The sequence below is a fragment of the Scyliorhinus canicula genome, chromosome 7 (genome assembly GCF_902713615.1).
Source record: "Scyliorhinus canicula chromosome 7, sScyCan1.1, whole genome shotgun sequence".
In the NCBI taxonomy this organism is placed as follows: domain Eukaryota; kingdom Metazoa; phylum Chordata; class Chondrichthyes; order Carcharhiniformes; family Scyliorhinidae; genus Scyliorhinus; species Scyliorhinus canicula.
In genome coordinates, this window is record NC_052152.1 from 50013238 (window position 1) to 50034973 (window position 21736).

Below are 21736 nucleotides of genomic sequence, written 5' to 3' on the forward strand. Positions count from 1 at the left end.
GAAGCATGACCGAAGAACTCTGAACTGTCAAGGAACAAACACATTCAGAAATTGACAGCAAAAATAAGTTATTTGCTTTAAGTCTATGGAGCTAATGTGTTTATTCATACCCGTCACACTGATTCATATATATTAACATAGAACAGTACAGCACAGAACAGGCCCTTCGGCCCTCAATGTTGTGCCGAGCCATGATCACCCCACTTAAACCCACGTAACCCCGTAACCCAACAATCCCCCCATTAACCTTACACTACGGGCAATTTAGCATGGCCAATCCACCTAACCCGCACATCTTTGGACTGTGGGAGGAAACCGGAGCACCCGGAGGAAACCCACGCACACACGGGGAGGACGTGCAGACTCCACACAGACAGTGACCCAGCCGGGAATCGAACCTGGGACCCTGGAGCTGTGAAGCATTGATGCTAACCACCATGCTACCGTGAGGCCCCTTTGGGTAGTGGATCCCTGTAATACTGGAATCAGAGGCTTGAAGTCAACTATATGATTCGGTGCAGCTTGGTGTACAGCCTAACGCATCTAATATGTCAACTTGCACACAAAATATGTATATAGCCCATTAACACCTCATAATTAATTTAAATTAACAAGTTTCCTCATAAGGCAATTGGGGCACTTGGGTCTTGGCTCTCACAAAGGGTCACAGACAATTTTCCACAGATGCTGATATTTTCAGCTTTTTTGTTTATATTCCCGATAACACGGTGGCACAGTGGTTAGCACTGCCATCTCACAGCGCCAGGGACCGGGGTTCAATTTCAGCCTTGGGTGACTGTGTGGAGCCTGCACATTCTCCCCATGTCTGCGTGGGTTTCCTCCGGGTGCTCCGGTTTCCTCCCACAGTCCAAAGATACGCAGGTTAGGTGAAATGGCCATGCTAAATTACCCCTTAGTGTCGAAAAGGTTAGGTCAGGGTACGGGGATAGGGTGGAAGCCTGGGCTTAAGTAGAGTGCTCTTTCCACGGGCAGGTGCAGACTTCATGGTCCGAATGGCCTCCTTCTGCACTGTAAATTCTAAGACTGTGTAGACTTTGCACTTTCTCCCCGTATCTGCGTAGATTTCCTCCAGGTGCTCTGGTTTCCACCCACAGTTCAGAGATGTGCAGGTTAGATGGATTAGCTATGCTAAATTGCCCTTTAGTGTCCAGGGATGTGCAGGTTAAGTGTGGTTATGGTTTTGCAGGGATAGGGTGGGAGCCTGGTTGGGGTGCTCTTTCAGCGGGTTGGTGCAGACTGGATGCGTCGAATGGCCTCCTTCTGCACTGTAGGGATTCTATGATTCTGTGAACACTCAGCTTGATGAGGACAAAAGTAGCACCGAATCAATAGTTGAATTAAACATTGCAATCAGTTATTCTATTCAGTACAGAGCAACCAATATTCTGTGAAATTTTGAGCTTTCGATGTGCTCATAATAAACGCAAGGCAACCATTATGACTGAGAATCTTTCAAATCTGCTTCACTGTTATATATTATTTGATGTTTCAAAGTTTTACCAGGTCGAATCAAATTTCTAAGGAATACGTATAGAATTCTCTGTAGAATTTGCCGAATAGTGTTAACTACAACACTAATTTCCGATTCATTTTATTTCTAAGGCTTTGATATGATCAGAAAACAGGTCCAAATGTTAGAGAGAGAGAGGTAATTAAATAGGTTGAGAAAAATAGTGAGCATAAAAGCAGTAGATGTCTGCAGTTTTATCATTGTTGTGCAGTATAAAGTGGATTGCACTTTCGACACACAATGCTCAGTCAACAGCAAAACGACACTGGTCCGTTTTCAGACAAAAGTGCCTGACCACAAGTTTGAATGAGATTTGCTCTTTTTTTTTCATGTGTCCTCAAGCGTACAAGAGCCAGCATAGAGTCTTTTAAATTCATTCTTGTGATGTGAGCTGCTTTTTTGAACCAACACATCCATGTGGTGTAAGTACATCCCCAATGCAGGTATAGATGGATTTCCAGGGGCAGCACGGTGGCCTAGTGGTTAGCACAACCGCCTCACGGCGCTGAGGTCCCAGGTTCGATCCCGGCTCTGGGTCACTGTCCGTGTGGAGTTTGCACATTCTCCCCGTGTCTGCGTGGGTTTCGCCCCCACAACCCAAAAATGTGCAGAGTAGGTGGATTGGCCACACTAAATTGCCCCTTAATTGGAAAAAATAATTGACTAATCTAAATTTTATAAAAGAAAAAAAAAAAAAATAGATGGATTTCCAGGATTTTACCCCAGCTTGGGTAGAGGGTGTGAAGTATGGTGGAAGTACCGTGATACTGATCCAAGTCAGGATGTTGGAAGACTTGGGGAGGAACCTTCTGGTCGTGGTTTTCCTTTGTGTCTGCTGCCTTTTGTCCTTGCAGGTGAACAGGTTCTGTGCAAGCATTTATGAAAACAAAAAGTTGGAATACATGTGAATCACAAACTATTTCTTAATTCTAGGAGCACCTGCAGGGCAAAGTGGCACTGATTCGGGTGAAGAACAAAAGGGTATTGATGAAGGTACATTTTTGGGCTTATTTCTAAAAGATATGTGTAACATTCCCTAAAATACAAAAAGCAAAACATCAGGGGGCAGGGATTCTCCGACACTGCGCCGGGTCGGAGAATCTCCGGGGGGAGGCGCAAATACTGCCCCGACGTCGGCTGCCCTATTATCCGGCGCCGTTTTTCAGGGGCCAGTGGGATTCCCACCACGCCGGTCGTGGGCCATTGACTGAGGTCCCTCTGGCGATTCTCCGGGCCCTGATGGGCCGAGTGGCCATCAAGTTTTACCCAGTCCCGTCGGCGGGTATTACTCACTTCACACGCGGCGCGACCTGGCAGGTAAGTGTGCGGGGGCGGTCCTGGGTAGAGGGTGTGAGGGGGATCCTACCCCGGGGGGGCCACAGTGACCTGGCCCACGATCGGGGCCTTCATTCCTCCGCGCCTGGCCCCTGTAGGGCTCCGCCATATTGCCCGGGGGCCGGCGCGGAGAAGGGAACCCCTGTGCATGCGCGGAAATACGCCGGCCGGTCCATGCATGTGCGAGATCACGCCGGCCGTTCCGCGCATGGGCGAACTTACCCCGGCCCTTCGCCGCTGGCTGGAGCTGCGGGAACCACTCCGGCGTCAACCTAGCCCCCGAGAAAGTGGAGAGTCCCTTACTTTCGGGGGCTGTTAACGCCAGAGTGATTGCTGCCCCATTATTGCAGAATTCCGTCCCAGATTTCAAGCTGGAATAACTGAAATCCATTTCTCGACAGCTTTACCCATTAGAAATAAAAGGCTGGAATAACCTAAACATTAGTTACAACATTTATTAAAATAAACGTGGACCCTTGCTGGTCTGTAGCAGAAGTTGCATGTGGTTTTCCGGAGTCTGTGCATTTACATGTTCACTGGTGTGAAACGTGCTGCAGGACTGTGAGCGTCTGAACACTGTTAAGTATCTAAAAAGGACATAAAAAACAGAAAATGTTGGGTAATCTTAGCAGGTCTGACAGCACCCGCTGAGAGAGAAACAAAGTTAACATTTCAAGTCCATATGGCCATTCTACAGAATTCTAAAAAGGACAGTTCAGCCTGCACCCTTCACCAATGTACTGAGGACAAGCGTGTTGGAGAACAAGGGGGCTTGATTCTTTCACTTCCCTCTCCAATAACTTAGTGCATATCACAGTAATATTACATTCACACTTGAACCCAGATAGCAGTTAGGCATGCCACCAAGTGAGAGAAAACAGAGACAGAACTTCTTGATTCAGGCCTGGAAGAAATCAAAGGCCGGTTGTGTGGTAGTATGACAAGGGATCTTACGGTACCTGGGAATGTGAGCTGCCATTGGTGCAGAAGGCCCGCTGCCCGTTGGCCCAAGTGTTGTCTTCTCATTGGTCGAGAGGAAGGTAGCTCCGCCTACGAGGCGGAGTATAAGAACCCGTGTCTCCCAGCAGCCAGTTCATTTCTGTACTCCTGCTGCTGGGCACACTTCTTGTAGATTAAAGCCTTCGATTCGGACTACTGCTTCATTTCCGTGTCCATTGATTGCGCATCAGGTTGCACACATTTCTGAGGTTGCACACATTTCTGAGTTAATGTGCCACCAAGGTACATAGAAATGTGATTCTTGTTCCGTGGAGAGAAGTTACACTGGGACGGATAGCGATCATTAGCCATTGGTACTATGGTGGGGAGGGGGAGCGTGGGTGGTAGTGGTATGCTTTATCACCCAGAAGCCATTCATAGGACTGATTCCCTTCTCTGAAGAAATCAGGAAAGGTCAGGTATTGGAGGATGAAAACATCATGGCAGCTATGTGCATCTCGGGCATTCAAGTTATTGTCACACACTAACTGGACGTTGAAGTAGAGCCCTTCTTGATAATGTTGCGAGTGGATGTTCTGTTAGTCGTCAAAGCAATTAATGCTCATTTGACCTTAGCGCAATTTTAATAGTCTGCTGATAGGAATGTTTACTGCAGACACATAGACCACTGTAACCTTCCAAGCCAGAACTATAGGGCGGAATTTTTCAGCAGCCCCAGCCCTCAGACCGGAAATTCCCACCTGAGGTCAAGGGACTTTTAAATGGTCCCCGTCCCGTCCATGGTGATTCTTGCGGCAGATGTGGCCACAAAATCCTGCCCAATGGTCCTAAACGTTAACATAGAACATAGAACAGTACAGCACAGAACAGGCCCTTCGGCCCTCGATGTTGTGCCGAGCCATAATCACCCTACTCAAACCCACGTGTCCACCCTATACCCGTAACCCAACAACTCCCCCCCCCTTAACCTTACTTTTTAGGACACTACGGGCAATTTAGCATGGCCAATCCACCTAACCCGCACATCTTTGATTTGTGGGAGGAAACCGGAGCACCCGGAGGAAACCCACGCACACACGGGGAGGACGTTCAGACTCCGCACAGACAGTGACCCAGCCGGGAATCGAACCTGGGACCCTGGAGCTGTGAAGCATTTATGCTAACCACGATGCTACCGTGCTGTTAAGTTGGAAAAAACCTTCACCAAGCTCCACCATGCAACTCTGGGCCTCAGCAGGCAGCCAGGGTTTCATCTCAGTGAGGTAGATTAAAATTCTCAGTGATGCAGCGCAGGGGGAGCGGGCACTGTGTACATTCCTTGCTCTCCGTTCCTGCAGTTCTCCTTTACATCAAATCTGCTGTCATTAACCCTTTCCTCAAAAAGAACCCTTTACCCCTTCATCCTTGCAAAGTACCTTTGCATCTCCAAACTTCATTTCTTCTACAAAGCCGGTTCCCAAATTTGTGCACCTCTTTCTCAGAACTCCGGGCGCAATTCTCCGCACTCACGACGGTGCGGAGAATAGCGGGGGTCGTAAATTTTTACGGCTACGCTAGTCCGACGCACACCCGCTATTCTCCCCCCCACCCCCCCACGCCCGACTCCCGACACGAATCGCTGCCGCCGTTTTTTTACGGCGAGCAGCGATTCTCAGCTGGCCGATGGGCCGAATTCCAAGCCCTTTACGGCCGTTTTTACGAACGGCTAACACACCTGGTCTGGCCGTTCGTAAAAGCGGCCGTAAAGTCCCGATCTTGGCAACCATGGCACCGATTGGCACGGCAGTACCACGGCCGTGCCAAGGGTGCCATGGGCCCGCGATCGGTGGGCACCGATCGCGGGCAGCGGGTCCGATTCCCGCGCACTCTTTCTCCTTCCGCCACCCCGCTGTATCAATTCGCGGGGCGGCTGAGGGGCATCCCGGCCCGCGCATGCGCGGGTTTCGCGCAGATGCGCGATGACATCATCCGCGCATGCGCGGGTTCGAGTCTTCCAATCCGTGCATGCGCGGCTGACGTAATGCGACGCGTCAGCTGTCGCAAACTCTGGCAAGCGGGCTTAACGAAATTCGTTAAGCCCGCGATGCCGGAGTTCACGGCCGCGGCATACTATCGATTCCCGGTCGGGGAGGGGGAGGCTGGCGTCAAACCCGCCCGGTTTTGACGCCAGCCTTACGATTTCTCCCTGTCTGGGAGAATCGCGCCCTCCGTGTTTGAATCCCCCCCCCCAATCAGGTTTGCACCCTTCCACTGTACCGAAGCTGCTCTTTTGACAAATCACAAAAAGAATTTTGTGTCTGAGATAGTCAGTTGCTGCTCATCCTTTTCAATCTGTCTGCCGACTTTCACATCCAAGCCCAGCATTTTCTGACCTTATCGAGTGTTGTGGTTCAAAAACACTTATCACAGCACGGCATACGGGTACAACAGATAACAGCAGATAAATACTCATCCTTATCATGGACTTTCCCATTGAGGAAGGACATAATCTATTTTGAGACAAAATGTTATGACCCACTAAGCATTGGACCACAAGACACAGGAGCAGGGGTAAGTAATTCGACCCATCAAGTCTGCTCTACCATTAAGTAAGATCATGATTGATTTGATGTAATTCCACTTTCCCACTTTATCCCCATAACCCTTCATTATTTTACTGATTAAAAATCTGTCTAATACAACCTTGGTCATGCTTAATGACCCAGCCTCTACAGGCCTCTGTGGTAAAGCACCCCACAGATTTACTGAGAGAAATAATTCCTCCTGTCAGTTACAAGGGGTCACGATTTCAAGGTGGAGGGGGAAAGTTTAAGGGAGATATGCGTGGAAAGTTTTTTACGCAGAGGGTGGTGGGTGCCTGGAACGCTTTATCAGCGGAGATGGTAGAGGCGGGCACGATAGCATCATTTAAGAGGCATCTAGAGGAATCTAGACAGGTATACGAACGGGCGGGAACAGAGGGAAGTAGACCTTGGAAAATAGGAGACAGGTTTAGATAAAGGATCTGGATCGGCGCAGGCTGGGAGGGCCGAAGGGCCTGTTCCTGTGCTGTAATTTTCTTTGTTCTTTGTCCTCATCTCTGCATTAAATGAGCGACCCCTTATTCTGAGATTATGCCTTCTGGTCCTAATCATCATCTACCCCATCAAGCCCCCTGAGAATCCTGTATGTCTCAATAACGTCACCTCTCAGTCTTCTAAACTCCAATGAGTACAGGCCCAATCTACTCAACCTCTCCTCATAAGAAAATCCCTCTACACATAGGATCAATTTAGTGAACCTTCTCTGGGATGCCTTCAATGCCAGCATATCTCTCTTTGGATAAGGGGATCAAATTATTCATAGTGTTTTCAATATACCATACATAGTCAGGAGATTGTCAGTTGTACAAAAGAGAGGCTGATCATAACTCATTTAATCAGTTCAAATTTTTATTTAGAAGTACTGTACTACAAACTTGAAAAACTGTTCAACATTTGTAATCCCAAATGAGAATAGTTTCCATTTTACTTCACACACCATATAATAGATTTATGCATAATCTGTGGAGAGAAACAAAGTCAACGTTTCAGGTCGATGACCTTGAGTCACAACTGCCCATCATCGACTTGAAACATTGGGTTGAATTTAATGTCCTCCGCCATGTTGGGTGGGATGGTGACCTCCATCTTGATTAAATCCGAGGTGGGAAGGCCCCTGGACAGCCTCCCCACCCCACCACCAATTGTGGCATTTATGTGGACAATTATTGCCCATTTAAGGACTTCATCCCGCATGCCGCTCCAGTTCATTCAGCGGCGAGCAGGTTTCCTTGCAGGTCCCCAGAGTAATCCCTCATTCAAGGGCATTTAGTGCGTGATTGAGGATCCTGACATCCAGAAGGAGGGGGGCCACGAGGAGCCACGGCAATGCCCTTGCTGCGACCCCCACCCCGCAACCCCTTACTGCATCAATGCCTGGGTCCCTCCTCAGCCTGAGGCCTCGACTTGATGTTGTAGGTGGCGCTACTGATTGGTAGGCAGCGCCCAGTGGTTGAGTTCTCCACCCCCGGTGCACTTTACCCCGGGAAAAGGCCCGTTGATTGTCTGCCAAGTGCCTGGGTGACATGAGATACTGTGGACCATCTAAAAAAGAGGCAGCATGGGCCCCTCTGACTCGCTGTTTGACCAGAAACTGTGACCCCCCTCGCCTGTTAACTCGTTCTCACCACAGTTGCGACTTGACTGCTGAGCATTTCCAGAATTTTCCGATTTTATTGCAAATGTCCAGCATCTAGTACTTTGTATTTAATTATGATTCCTATTTCATCATTTGGCAACACCACATGCTTTCAACATTTGAACACCTCAACGTTTCTTCAATTGGAAGATTTTTCGCACTTCAGTTTTTATCTCGGAAGTAATTCGCTAAAACGGGCAAATTACGCTGCAGAGTTTTAAACTATAATTAGTTTCCAATGCTGATTCTTGGCTTCGAATGCCAAATTAAGAAACTTCAACTGTTTTTTTTAAATAAATTTAGAGTACCCAATTCATTTTTTCCATTAACGGTCAATTTAGTGTGGCCAATCCACCTACCCTGCACATCGTTTTGGTTTGTGGGGGCAAAACCCTCGCAAACACGGGGAGAATTTGCAAACTCCACACGGACAGTGGCCCAGAGCTGGGATCGAACCCGGGACCTCGGCGCCGTGAGGCAGCAGGGCTAAACCACTGCGCCACCATGCTGCCCTTAAGAAGCTTCCACTCTTAACAAAATCCACAATAAAAACAAACATTCTCAATCGGTCCACAGATGGGAGTCTCCTCTATCCGGCAGAGCGGGCCGTACCGGCGCCGAGGAGTGGCGTGAACCAATCTGGAATCTTCTGCACCTTCAGGGGCTAGGCCGGCACCAGCGGGGTTGGCGCCACGCCAACTGGCGCCAAAGGGCCACTGCCGGCCAGCGCGAATTGGCGCATGCGCGGGAGTGCCAAGCGTGTACTGGCGTGATACCAGCGCATGCACAGGGCGGTTCTTCTCCGCGCTGGCCATGGCGGACCATTACAGTGGCCGGCACGGAGGGAAAGAGTGCCTCCACGGCACAGGCGCGCCCGCAGATCAGTGGGCCCGCCCCAGTCGCGGGCCAGGCCACCGTGGGGGCGCCCCCCGGGGCCAGATCCCCCCCCCAGGCTGCCCGCAGAGCCAGATCCCGCCGGTAAGGACCCTGTTTGATTTATGCTTGGCGGGGCTGGCCGAAAAACGGGTGGCCACTCAGCCCATCGCAGGGCAGAGAATCGCCGGGGGTGGGGGCCACTACCAACGGCCCCCAACCGGCGCGACACGATTCCCGCCCCCGCCGAAAAACCGCGCCGGAGAATCCGGCAGCCGGCGGCGGGGCAGGATTAACGCCGCCCCTAACCCGGTGATTCTCCAGCCCGGCGGGGGCTCGGAGAATCCCGCTCAGTCTGACTTGTTAAGTATTTTCCAGCAGTGTCTATTTTTATTATAGATTTCTAGCAACTGCAGCATTTTGCTTTTGCCTCCCATTAAGTACATCGTCCAGGAACCTCTGCAGGGAAAAGCATACGAAATGACTGTAATTGTTATTTTTCTTTTGCAGCAGGTGCTGTTATGAATGAAGGTTTTGCCAATGAGATACTGATGAAAGTGAAAGAAACCACCAGAGTCCCTGAAGAGTTCTCAGTATTCAGATACTATGACTTTGGAGGGCATGTGGAATATCATCAGATGCACATGCCCTTTTTACCTAACAATGCTGTCTATCTGTTGGTCGTTAACCTAAACCTAGAATTAAACAACACATTACCAGCAAAGGAAAGGCCGCTTAGGGGACAAAAAGTAATAGATGCCTGTGGATTTACTGTGCAAGGTACGTTCTAGTTCTTTTGATCATCCCATCAGAATTGTTACAAATTATTGCCAGGAATAATACATAGACCGGGATTCTCCATTCTGGAGCCTAAGCGCTCCCACCAGCGCAGAATTGCTACTAGTCTCCGCTGGCACTAGGCTCGGGGCCCAGTATGTGAGTTTCTTCCCTCTCCCATGCTAATTTATGCGCTGGGGAGAGCTCGCCGGAATCTGCCGGAACCCAGTAATTGGCCTCCACTTTGAGTGGGTGGCCCGATACCGAGGGCTGGCGGAGTGCTCCCCTACCTGCACAATGTAAATCCTGCCCCCCCTTATTGATAGGTGGGGGCAATCCCCCCCCCCCCACCACGAGAATAACAAGTCACCCCCGCCGACAGCACGCACGCATGAGGGTGATCCAATCCCCCAATCAGACCTCAAAAAGAAGCTCCAATGGAGACCCCAACAGAGAGCCCACCCAAGAGACCCTTGTCAGAGCTCTCCCCCCCCCCCCCCCCCCTCCCCCCCCCCCTCCCAACAGAGACCTCTGTCAGAGACCCCATCAGTCACTGCTGAAGAGCAGTCCGGACAATAGAGTGAAAAATCATTGCATTTTGACTTACCCTTCCCTACCAGCTGCTGATCTAGACAAATGTTACAAGTGTCAGAGGCTTCCCCCAAAGCCAAATACACTTGAAAAGTGCTTCAAATCCCTTGACAGCCTTTGAAATGCAACTCTTCCATTCAGTTTCACAGAGCAATACATTTCACTAGCCAGCCATTGACAGTTTTATTGGTGCTTAGGGGGTTTGTTTATTCAGTTATGCTCTTAACTCCTTGACCCACCTCTAATTCCATCGTGTCAGGGCGATGCTTGGGCAAGCCTGCACCAAAACCTGCCCAGAGGGTTTCCCGCTGTGGGGGATCGAGCATAATGGGGGAGTGGCGACTCGGACCTCATTCACTTTAATTACATAAAAATTTATTTCAATGCTTGATTAGCATCCTCCTGCTGGCACGCTGTGGGTAGCACACTGAAGCTGCGGGCGGGGGATCAGGGCAACGTCCGCTGCGAAATCTGTTATTCCCTTGATGCTCCGTTCTCTTCCCAATCAGAGCGACGTTGAATTGAGAATCCACCCCGTAGTGTTTTCAATTATTTTGTTCCAATTTTTATTAAAATGTTAGCTTGATCAAAAATAGAAATTCACAGTTCCTCTTCTTTGAGTAGTCCGTTGTTAGCCTTTAAACATTGGGCATGTTATTCTGAATGAGAAATTAGTTCTTCTGACTGTTAAACATTTCTGACGTAAGGTTACCATTACCCAGCATTTCTGTCATTCGGTAGGATACCTTTAATGGTGACCCCATTCTATCTGTAAATAGGATGACACCAAACCCTCACCAGAGTGGTAAATTAGGAGAAGCCACAAGGAAATTCCTGATGTGTGGTGTGCTCTGCTCTGCTCAGTAAACAATCGGCCCTACTTTGTGCATTCAAATTACATGAAATTACATTAAGCACAGCCTTCATTCTAATTGCTAAAAGCTAGTCCAAGTTTTTCTCCAGTCGAAGCAGACTATGATAAACCTTTATTCCACAATGTTCTTCATCCATTGAAATCAACCGAGTGAATCCGTAATAGTAAAGGCAACGTTTGTTCTTACTTTCTCCAGAGATGGTGGTGCCATTATCACTTAGCTCATTACAGGAAATACAGCTGAATAATGTATCATTTCCCCCATCTAACCATTAGCAAGACCACAGGAGGTTAATTCACTTTATATACATATTGTTACTTAGTTTATGTTTCATACTGTTATGAGCAGAATTTAAAAAGTGTGCAACCCAAATTTTCTGAGGCCTGAATCTTCACTCAATTTTGTGCCTTGACAGTTGATTAAATTGTCCCACTAAGAAATTTTTCTTAGGTTGGGTTCCAATCTTTGAAAGATTTACAATTTTGCCTGTTAAGTCTATACCGAAATACAATCAACATGTGAAAGATTTATGCAATATATGAAAGATAAAAACTAACATTATTCGCTCACATTATTTCTCAAGCTCCTCTCTCAAATATTTTCCAGGAACTTAACCAACTCTCTTTTCAATTTACTAAAACAACTATTCCCACTAACTACCAGAGGGTTCAGTGCTGGGACCTCAGTTGTTCACAATGTACATTAATGATTTGGACGAAGGAATTGCATGCAATACCTCCAAATTTGCAGACAATACTAAGCTGGGTGGCAGTGTGTGCTGTGAGGATGCAAAGAGGCTGCAGAGTGACTTGGACAGGCTGGCTGAGTGGGCAAATACTTGGCAAATGAAATATAATATGGGCAAATGTGAGGTTATCCACTTTGGTGGCAAAAAACAGAAAGGCAGATTATTATCTGAATGGTGGCAGTTCAGGAAAAGGGGAACAAGGCCTGGGTGTCATGGTGGAACAGTCGCTGAAAGTACAGCAGGCGATGAGGAAAGCTAATGGCATGCTGGCCTACATAGCAACAGAATCTGAGTGTAGGAACAGTTATACAGGGCCTTAGTGAGGTCACACCTTGAGCATTGTGTGCAGTTGTGGTGTCCTAGTTTGAGGAAAGACATTCTTGCTAATGAGGGTGTCCAGCGAAGTTTCACCGGACTAATTCCTGGGATGGCTGGACTGACATATGAAGAAAGACTGGATCAACTGGGCTTGTACTCACTGGAGTTTAGATGAGAGGGGCTCTCATAGAAACATATAAAATCCTGATGGGACTGGACAGGCTAGATGTGGGAAGAATGTTCCCGATGTTGGGGACGTCCAGAACTAGGGTTCACAGCCTAAGAATAAGGGGTAAGCCATTCAAGACTGAGATGAGGAAGAATGTCTTCTCTCAGAGAATTGTGAGTTTGTGGAATTCTCTACCACAGAAAGTTGTTGGGGTCAGTTAGTTGGATATATTCTTCACAATAATCTTTATTAGTGTTACAAGTCGGTTGACATTAACACTGCAATGATATTACTATGAAAAGTCCCTAGTCGCCACACTCCATTGCCTGTTCGGGTACACAGAGGGAGCGTTCAGAATGTCCAAATAACCTAACAGCATATCTTTCGGGACTTGTGGGAGGAAACCAGAGCACCCGTCGGAAACCCACGCAGACACGAAGAGAACGTGCAGATTCTGCACAGACGGTGACCCAAGGCGGGAATCAAACCCGCGTCCCTGGCACTGTAAAGCAACAGTGCTAACCACTGTGCTACCGTGAGGGAGCTGGACGTGGCCCTTGTGGCTAAAGGGATCAAGAGGTATGGAGAGAAAGTGAGAGTGGGATACTGAATTTGCATGATCAGCCATGATTATATTGAATGGTGGTGCAAGCTCAAAGGGCCGAATGGCCTCTTCCTGCACCTATATTTTATGTTTCTATGTTTCCCTTGGCCATCTGTTCTGAACATTCTCCACCCTTGGATAAAGCATTTTAATCTGAACTGTCTTTTCTTCCTCTATTTTTAAAGTTTAAACATGTGGCTTACTGCATTCATATGAATTTCCTTTGCTATTTTTAGAAGAGTTAACTAATTTTTTAACAATGTGTCACTTCTTTAAACTGGCAGATAAATTAATTTAATAATGGTGGATTAATCCTTTTATTTACTGATATAACACAGTGGTTCTGAATATTACAGAGAGTTTGGGGCGGGGGGTTTGGGATTGGGTGGTCGGGGCGGGGGAGGCAGAGAGGGGAATGGTAGCTTGCTTGCAGTTCCAGCCATGCCCACTACTGTGTTCTGGTGCTACTGAGACTACTAGAGCTGCCAGCAAGTTTAAGTAGCTGGCAGCTCTCAAGGGTGAGACCTCTGGCCATTGAGCAATGGAAGCCGCACCCTCTGCTTGTTTAGGCTGCTGGCAGTGTGTTATTGCTGCAGGACAGCCTTTTTCTTAAGTCAAGCAGTTAACGAGGGATTTTTGTTAAAGGGGCAGGCAAGCAATATGTGGATAAAGTTTCTTATTGCACTGTGAAAAGTTCATTTATTCAAATATACAATACATCTAATTTTAGAGTACCTTGACTACTGGATCAGGTGTATTTCCTCCATCTGCAGAGATAGTAAGACTACCCACCATGTCATTCTGGTTGGAACCTTTGCCAATGACTGCATAAATGTGAGTATTAATTCTTTACGTGCCACTACTAAATTGACTAGCTCAGACCCTCTATTCACACATCTGTCAGGATTTAATGTGAGTGATGGAGGCCTTGCCCACAGAATGAAGAACTATGTTGCTTTTTTCTGGGAGGACCAATGTAATTTAGTCTACCAGCATTGGGCCTCCCATCCAATTAAGGCATCAGTAGGTCAGAAATCCTGCCCCGCAAGCTATGGGCTAATGGGAGGCCAGCAGCTATGCAGTAGTGGAAGCACCACCACCAGGAATGGTGGCCACTGTCAGTACTACATAAGGGCCTTCACTAGGAATCGCCAATGGCCTTCTGGACAGAGGTGAGTGTGGGTGAGCAGGAGGTCACTGGGGAGAGGGGAGGTCAGAAGCAAGAGTACGCATTGTTCCTTGCAGGATCCCCCTTTCCAATGTTGCATCCCTAACTCTAGGTTTGCTGGGCTAACTCTCTAAAAGGTGAGGATCCCCCCGCCCTGGCCACAGTTAGCTGAATACCAGTAGTGGGAGGATGTCACTTCCAATATTCTGGGATTTTGTCCCAGTTATAATAAAAACAAGAAGGTCCTCTGGCTCTCATTCCTCATATCCCCTCCCCTCCCATACACACCCCATCCTTATCCATATCAACCGATGCCAGCTCATGCCAACCACCAATGGCCCCTCAGACTTTCCCTTCAAAACAATGCCCCTATACCCACCTCGTGGCGCTTTATACTTTCCACACCAACCCATGCCATGTATCCACCCCCATGGCTCCTTGCAGCTTCTATGCCAACCCATGATGCTTCACTTATACCTATGGTCCTTTACAGTGTCAATGCCAACTCATGCCCTCCACTCATCATTCTTTGTCCTTACACCCTCTGTGCCAAGTGCACACCTATGGATCTATGCTTACAGGAAAGAAAATGGAGTTCTAAGCATTTTTTATAAACTTCACTATATTTTTTAAAAACATGCATTGGTAAAAGCCCATTCAATGCATTCAAGTCCCTTCAAGTATTTAATCCCATAAAAAACAAATATTTGTATTCATTGCCCCACATCAAAACAGCTAATCCATTTACCACCACTTGGAGATGGCAATCAAACTGGGCTGACAAGCCCCCCATGTGATAATGATGCGTTGTGTAAGCGATCAAGCAGCACTAATGCTCTAATGATAACCTTCAGGCTTATGCCAACAAACATCTATTGGATTTTTTTTCAAAATTTAAAGAACAGGGGATTTAAATAATTTGACAGCTCGACAATTGCTCAGACTTTGTACGCCTTTTATGCACATTCACTCTTAACAATACCAAAGGGGTGCCTAATCTTGCTTAAAGAGTATCTAACCTCACCAAAGAACTCCGGAAGGTTTAGACCTTTTCCTCCAATTTATAAATACTATGAGTCATGTTTTGGAAATCGCGATGATGAGAATTGCTTCTGAGTGAAGGCAGTTACACTTCTAAATGTGCCGCTGTCTCCATTAACAGTTTATATGCAAAGTACATCTCAGCCCTTTCCCCAGCAAAAATGGTGGCTTCCAGATATGGGGATGGGACTTTTGGATTTGGTGCTCTGGTGACATTTTGGCTAAGGCATGGAGATTTTCTGTCTTCGCGAAAATTTGGGTTAACGAGTCTGCAAAGAGGTAGGATAGGTTAAGTGAGTGGGTCCAAATTCGGCATTTGGAATATAATGGCGTGGGGGGGGGGGGTGCGGGGTGGATATAGCTTGTCTACTTTAGCAGGAATAATAGAAAAGCAGAATATTATCAAAATGGAGAGAGCCTGCAGAAATCTGTGCCTCAGTGGGATCTGTATGTCCTGGTACATGTATCACAAAAGACTAGCATTCATGTAAAGCAAGTGATTGGAAAGGAAAATGGAATGTCAACCTTTGCTGCAAGGGGAATGGAGAGGAAAGTAGGGAAGCTACGATATAGCTGCACAAGACTTTAGTGAGACTGCCTTGAGTACTGTGTACAGTTTTAGTCTCTGTGTTTGAGAGATATAATTGCATCGGAAGCAGCTCAGAGAAGGTTAAATCACTGATTCCTGGTATTAAGTGGTTGAATTCTGAGGAAAGTTTGAGCAGGTTATTTCGAAACAAAAAAGGTTTTGAGAGGACTTGACAGGATGGGTGCTTGGAGGATTTTTGGGGAGTCTAGAAATTGAGGGCACAGATTAACAATAAGTGTCCCATTTAAGACAGAAATGTGGAGGACTTTGTTTTCACTTAGGGTCATTAGACTTTGGGATTCTCTTCCCCCTGGAGCAGTGGAGATGGGTTCATTGAATATATTCAACACTGAGTTAATCAATTTTTTGATCAATAAGGTCAATGGGGGGCTGGCAAAAAAATGGAATTAAGGCCACAATCAGATCAACCATGATCTTTTGAATAGCTCGAGACACTGAATGGTCCTAAATCTAAAGGTTTCCCAGCAGTAGTTGTTCATTTGAACATTTTACTAATGCCTTGTTCAATACTTATTCACTCGTATAGAAAAGTGTAAAAATACCTCCAATGCTAAGAATTTTTGTGTAGATATAAAATTGTAACAGTTATCTTAAATTACTTAAATAAGAATTATCCTAACACAAGGCAAGTCAGGGCTCTATGGGACGCTATTAAAATATTCCAGCACTGATGGCAGAGTGAATACTGTGCAAGCTCATTTATATAAAACATAGGACGCAATTCAGTTGTAGTTAAAGTCTACTGAATGGCGCATTTCGCAGAGTGTTTCTCGGTGGCTGCAGCACCAAGGAATGTCCTGCTTTCCAACTGCGCTTGCTGGTTTTTTTTTGGCTTTGTGGAATTGCTCCCCACTGAGACTGCACTTGGAGGGATTTCTGAAGCTTGCCAGCAGGAAAGGCTCCTTGCAGATCACCTATTTTGACTGGCAGCCCCGGTTTCTCTCCCTCTCCCAACCTTGGGGAGGTCCCCGGGAATCCTCCCCCCCCCCCCCCCCCCCCCCCCCCTCCCAATGGGTAAGGCGCCCACCCCCCCGGAGCCTGGGCCCGACCCCTGGAAGTGTCAATCAGGCACTGGGAGACTCTGCCACACCCCATCACCTCCCCCAGGTGCAGTTACAACTGGTCGACGTTTGTGTGGACCAGGACTAAGCAGTGTCCTGGCGAGGTCTCCCAGGTGTGGCCGATGAGTCCTGGGTGCCGTGTGAGTCCATAATGAAATTATGCTCATTTAAATATTTAGATCGGGCGGAGTGTATCAGGTGACTCATATGCAGTTTCTTGCCCGACATGGAGCTCGTGCGCGATTTACCCGTTGCACCCGAATCTACGCCGAGCCCAACGGAGTCACTGAGTCGAACCCACAGAGTGGCCTGCAGTGTTCCTTAAAGGACCTGCTGAAGGTCATTCCAAAAATGGACAGGTGGGTTTTTAGCCATCAAATCAGCAAGGTTTCTCCGATTCCTCTATCACACCGGAGTGCAACATATCTCAGACCCTGGAGAAGATGGTGCCAAATTTCTCCAGCCTGCTGCCAGCTATGATCACACACACCCTCACTCACACTGTGTCTGTCTGCATTTCTCCCCTTTTTTTTCAAGCTCTGTGTCTTCCCTCACAGCTTCACTGAAATAAGAATTCAGTGGGCAGAAGTTACGTCCCAGTTATCCCTCTATTCCGGCATGCTGGATTTTGGTGCACATTGTCCACTGGATCATTCCTCCAAAAGCATGTATTTATTTACACTTCACTTAGATTCGGTGGTCTTCAGTATTTTTACTTGGTTTGTGCATTCTTGGAAGAGGAGGCTTTGGGAGTGAAAATAGCGTTGTTATCAGTTTATATTTAATTTATTGTTCAAGAAAATAGTCCTTTGGCATGGATGGATATGAAAATCGCTTATTGTCCCAAGCAGGCTTCAAATGAAGTTACTTTGAAAATATGTGGAGCATCCCAGTGAATGGAAGGGTTGCCTTTAAGAGTAAGCTAAATAAGCACAGGAGGGAGAAAGAGGAGATATGCTGATAGTTAGTTGAAATTAGGACGAGGCTAATGTGGAGAAGTAGCACTAACATAGAGTCAATCAGGTCAAATAGCCTGTTTCTGTTCCGTATGTAAATCTGACCCCACCTGATTGCAATTAATACCACATCATTCTTAAGGTTTGTTTTGCTATTTTATTTAATGTAATTTAAATGTTCTTGTGTTTTTACCTTTGTCCTAAGGCTGAAGAGGCTTTGAGTACCATATATAATTATCTTCAAAAGTATTTCCCATCCGGTGTACTTTATGATCAGACGTTCACTGTTGACAACTCTGTTGACCATGACCAGGGGACTGGATACAGCGAGCTACGTTCAGCTATTGAGAAACTTTCCAGACAGGTTGCATTTGAACATAACATTGCTTTGTGTCATGCGAAATTGTACTATCACATTCTCCATTGTACGGAGAAATACCTGCTGTGCTCAGATCTGTACTTGCCATGGTATGAGATAATGGGAAGTCCCCAAGGTATAGAAGTAAGCAGCGCTGACAAGAAACTTCACATACAGGCTGCCCTGCAAGTTTTGAACTGCATGAAATTTGCATACTATTCTGACCCGATCTTGGTTTTGGATCCTCAGTGGCTCATTGATCTCATGGCTGCTTTGATTCCAATCAACTGTATGCCACCACCAAAAGTACAAACTGCACCATTTCCAATTCAACGTGAGTGGATGAAACTTGTCAACACTGGAAAATTTTCAGAAAATCTCCTGCAATATATTTGGTCAATTGAAACGCTAAAGCTGAAAGTTGAGTTGCTGGACATTATGAAAAGCCTAAAATTAGTTGTGCATGCCAATCCAGAGTCCAAGTGTTACCATCTTTGGTTCAAGCGTAAACAGAGGGAGATATTTCTGTGCTTTTATGAAAACCAGGTTCTGATGCCATTCCGGAAAGATGTTTTTAACGAACTGATACCCTTGTTTCAAAAGGAATGGCCTTGCATTGAATCTCTTGATGCTACTTTTGTTCAACTCAAGAAGGCGAAGAATGCTGATTACAAAGTGCATCTAGAGTTAAGACATGACAAAGTACTGCTGGTGAACAAAAATGAGTTTGAACACGATGATTTTGTGTATAAAGTTGGTTCCATTGTAGAGCCCATACAAAAGCAGTACCCGACACTGTTTTTGTTTGTGGATGGCAAACCCTACAAAGGTGAGAAAGAGTCAATAAATTAATACAATCTCCATAATATAATACATCAATAAATAATAATTTTATTAGTGTCACATGTTGGCTTATATTAACACTGCAGTGAAATTACTGTGAAAGCTCCTGGTTGCCACACTTGTGAAGTAAATATTTTGTATCTCAATGCTAAGGAAAATTGCAAAATTTGTAGGCGTTTGTAAATATCAAGGTGAACGAAAGTAAGGGATGACGAATGGAGCCATTTTTTGGCTTCAATTTATCATCGGCACACATTTGAATTAGACCATCAATCGAATGGAGACATTGCAGAACACTACCCAATTTAAGAATTTTTGCCACCATTGGCTCCTGATAGCAATATGGTCTCATCTGCTCTTATACGCTGCAGAAATATCAGTTCTGGTTATAATACTTCAGTTCTCTCTCACTCTTCAAAGCAATTTCTGCCTGGTGTTTGTTGTCTTAAGCCGTAACACCTCCTGTAATTTGCCACAATTCATTTTGAACCACAATGTAACTATTGCGGGGGAATAAGTACTGTTGAAGCTTTTCTTTTTGTACTCATAAGGACAGGTGCAAGAATGCCAAATTTCAAAGGGAGCAATAATTTCTATTGCAAGAGAAAAGAGTGCTGGTTGGTTGGCTTGTTAGTTCTGATTACTTGAGCGAGCTATCGTCTCCCATGCATTTGTTATTTTTAAAGAGATGCAATGCCTGGATATATTTTAAAAGATGCAGTGTCTCGACATGTGCTGCAGAGGACAGGTTCCTGCATGCCAGGCATCAGGCCAGCACTAACAGGATGCTGCCATTAAGCCTCAAGAATGTTCTGCTGATGAAACAAATGAACAATGTGCTATATGAATTTCAGTACTTGTGCAATGCCAGGTGAGCAGGCCATAATTTCAAACAACCGGCAGAGAACTGATCATATGCAAATCTCAGAACCTCGATTCCCGGCTTGGGTCACTGTCTGTGCGGAGTCTGCACATCCTCCCCGTGTGTGCGTGGGTTTTCTCCGGGTGCTCCGGTTTCCTCCCACAGTCCAAAGATGTGCAGGTTAGGTGGATTGGCCATGATAAATTGCCCTTACTGTCTAAAATTGGGTTGGGAGGGGTTACTGGGTTATGGGATAGGGTGGAGGTGTTGACCTTGGGTTGGGTGCTCTTTCTAAGAGCCGGTGCAGACTCGATGGGCTGAATGGCCTCCTTCTGCACTGTAAATTCTATGATAATGTTAGATGTGTTTCCATGATTGGGCAGCACTTGCTGAACAACTCGAGTAGTGTGCGGGGGAGTATTTTCCTTCTGTGTGTGGGTGTTAGAGGATGTACCCCTTATCCGCCGGGGGGGGTGGGGGGGGGGGGGGGGGTTTCCGTGAGGGGAAGGGGAGTCCTTAACTTCAACTTTGATATTGGTGGGCCCCAATCTCAGAATCCAGGTTTTACCGGCATGTTTAGGCCCCACACCTCTAGCTGGCTGTATGATACTTGTCTGGCACTTTGAAATTTCACAGAGTGCTGTTTAATCAGGCGAGAAAGGCACCTGTGAAACCGGCAAGTTTTATATAATGTTTCTCGCCTGAAGCAACACTGTGCAATTTTGGGAAACGTTGCATCCACTGTTCTCTTTCAAATTTGGCATTCTTGCGTCTGTCTTGATGAATAAAAGACTAACAGCATTGACAGCATGTTTCTTTTTTTCAGCAATATTCAGGTTCTCGCGCAGCTGCCCTACCACGTGGCAATTTATTTCTTCAGTTTTTCCTGTCAAGTAACAGACTTAATTTGCAACTAATATTCCCCATATTGAGTTTGTTGCCCATTCATTGAACTAAAGCTGGCACTGAAGGATCCCAGGTTTGATCTGGAGTTTATATTGATTAAGCTAAGCTCAGCCAAGGTGGTAACACCAATTGGTTGGAGAGGAGAAGGAAAAAAAAGCCAAGGTGTTCTCATGTCTTTTTCTCAATTTTCCAATTAAACGGCAATTTAGCGTGGCCAATCCACCTACCCTGCACATGTTTTGGGTTGTGGAGGTGAGACCCACGTAGACACGGGGAGAATATGCAAACCCCACATGGACAGTGACCGGGAGCCGGGGTTGAACACGGGTCCTCGGCGCCATGATGCAGCAGTGCTAACCACTGCGCCACCATGCCACCCCTCAGGTTCTCTTATCTGGGGCGAAATTCTACGACCCCCCGCAGGGTCAGAGAATCGCCCGGGGCCGCCGAAAATCCCGCCCCTGCCGTGGCAGAAATTCTCCGCCACCCGGGAATTGGCAGGGGCGGGAATCACACCCCACCGATCGGCGACCCCCCTGCGGCGATTCTCCGGCCGCGATGGGCCGAAGTCCCGCCGCTGGGAGGCCTCTCCCGCCGCCGTGGTTTGAACCACCTCTGGTGGCGGCGGGATCAGCGGCGTGTGCGGGCCCCCGGGGTCCTGGGGGGGGCGCGGGGCAATTGGACCCCGGGGGGTGCCCCCACGGTGGCCAGGCCCGCGATTGGGGCCCACCAATCAGCGGGCGGGCCAGTTCCGTGGGGGCACTCTTTTTCTTCCGCCGCCGCCACGGCCTCCACAATGGCGGAGGCGGAAGAGAATCCCCAGCGCGCTTGCGCCGGTAGTGACGTTAGCGGCAGCTGACGCGAACCGGCGAAGACCTTTCGGCCAGCCCGGGCGGCAGGCATCAAAGGCCGTTGTTGCCGGTTTTGGCGCC

The 21736-nt window shown here is 47.2% G+C and overlaps 1 protein-coding gene across 7 annotated transcripts in view; it reads left to right on the forward strand.

The window, feature by feature from the left end:
- The window catches only part of LOC119968947, an 89833-nt gene that overhangs the window by 54151 nt on the left and 13946 nt on the right, over positions 1-21736 (forward strand). For 6 of the 7 annotated variants that reach the window (XM_038801971.1, XM_038801969.1, XM_038801972.1 and 3 more), the window contains exons 5-8: positions 2465-2524; positions 9428-9697; positions 13730-13833; positions 18041-19022. In XM_038801971.1, the coding sequence (XP_038657899.1) occupies positions 2465-2524; positions 9428-9697; positions 13730-13833; positions 18041-19022 (1416 nt within the window). The remainder of the gene's footprint in view (positions 1-2464; positions 2525-9427; positions 9698-13729; positions 13834-18040; positions 19023-21736) is intronic. The other variant, XM_038801974.1, reaches the window with a different exon arrangement.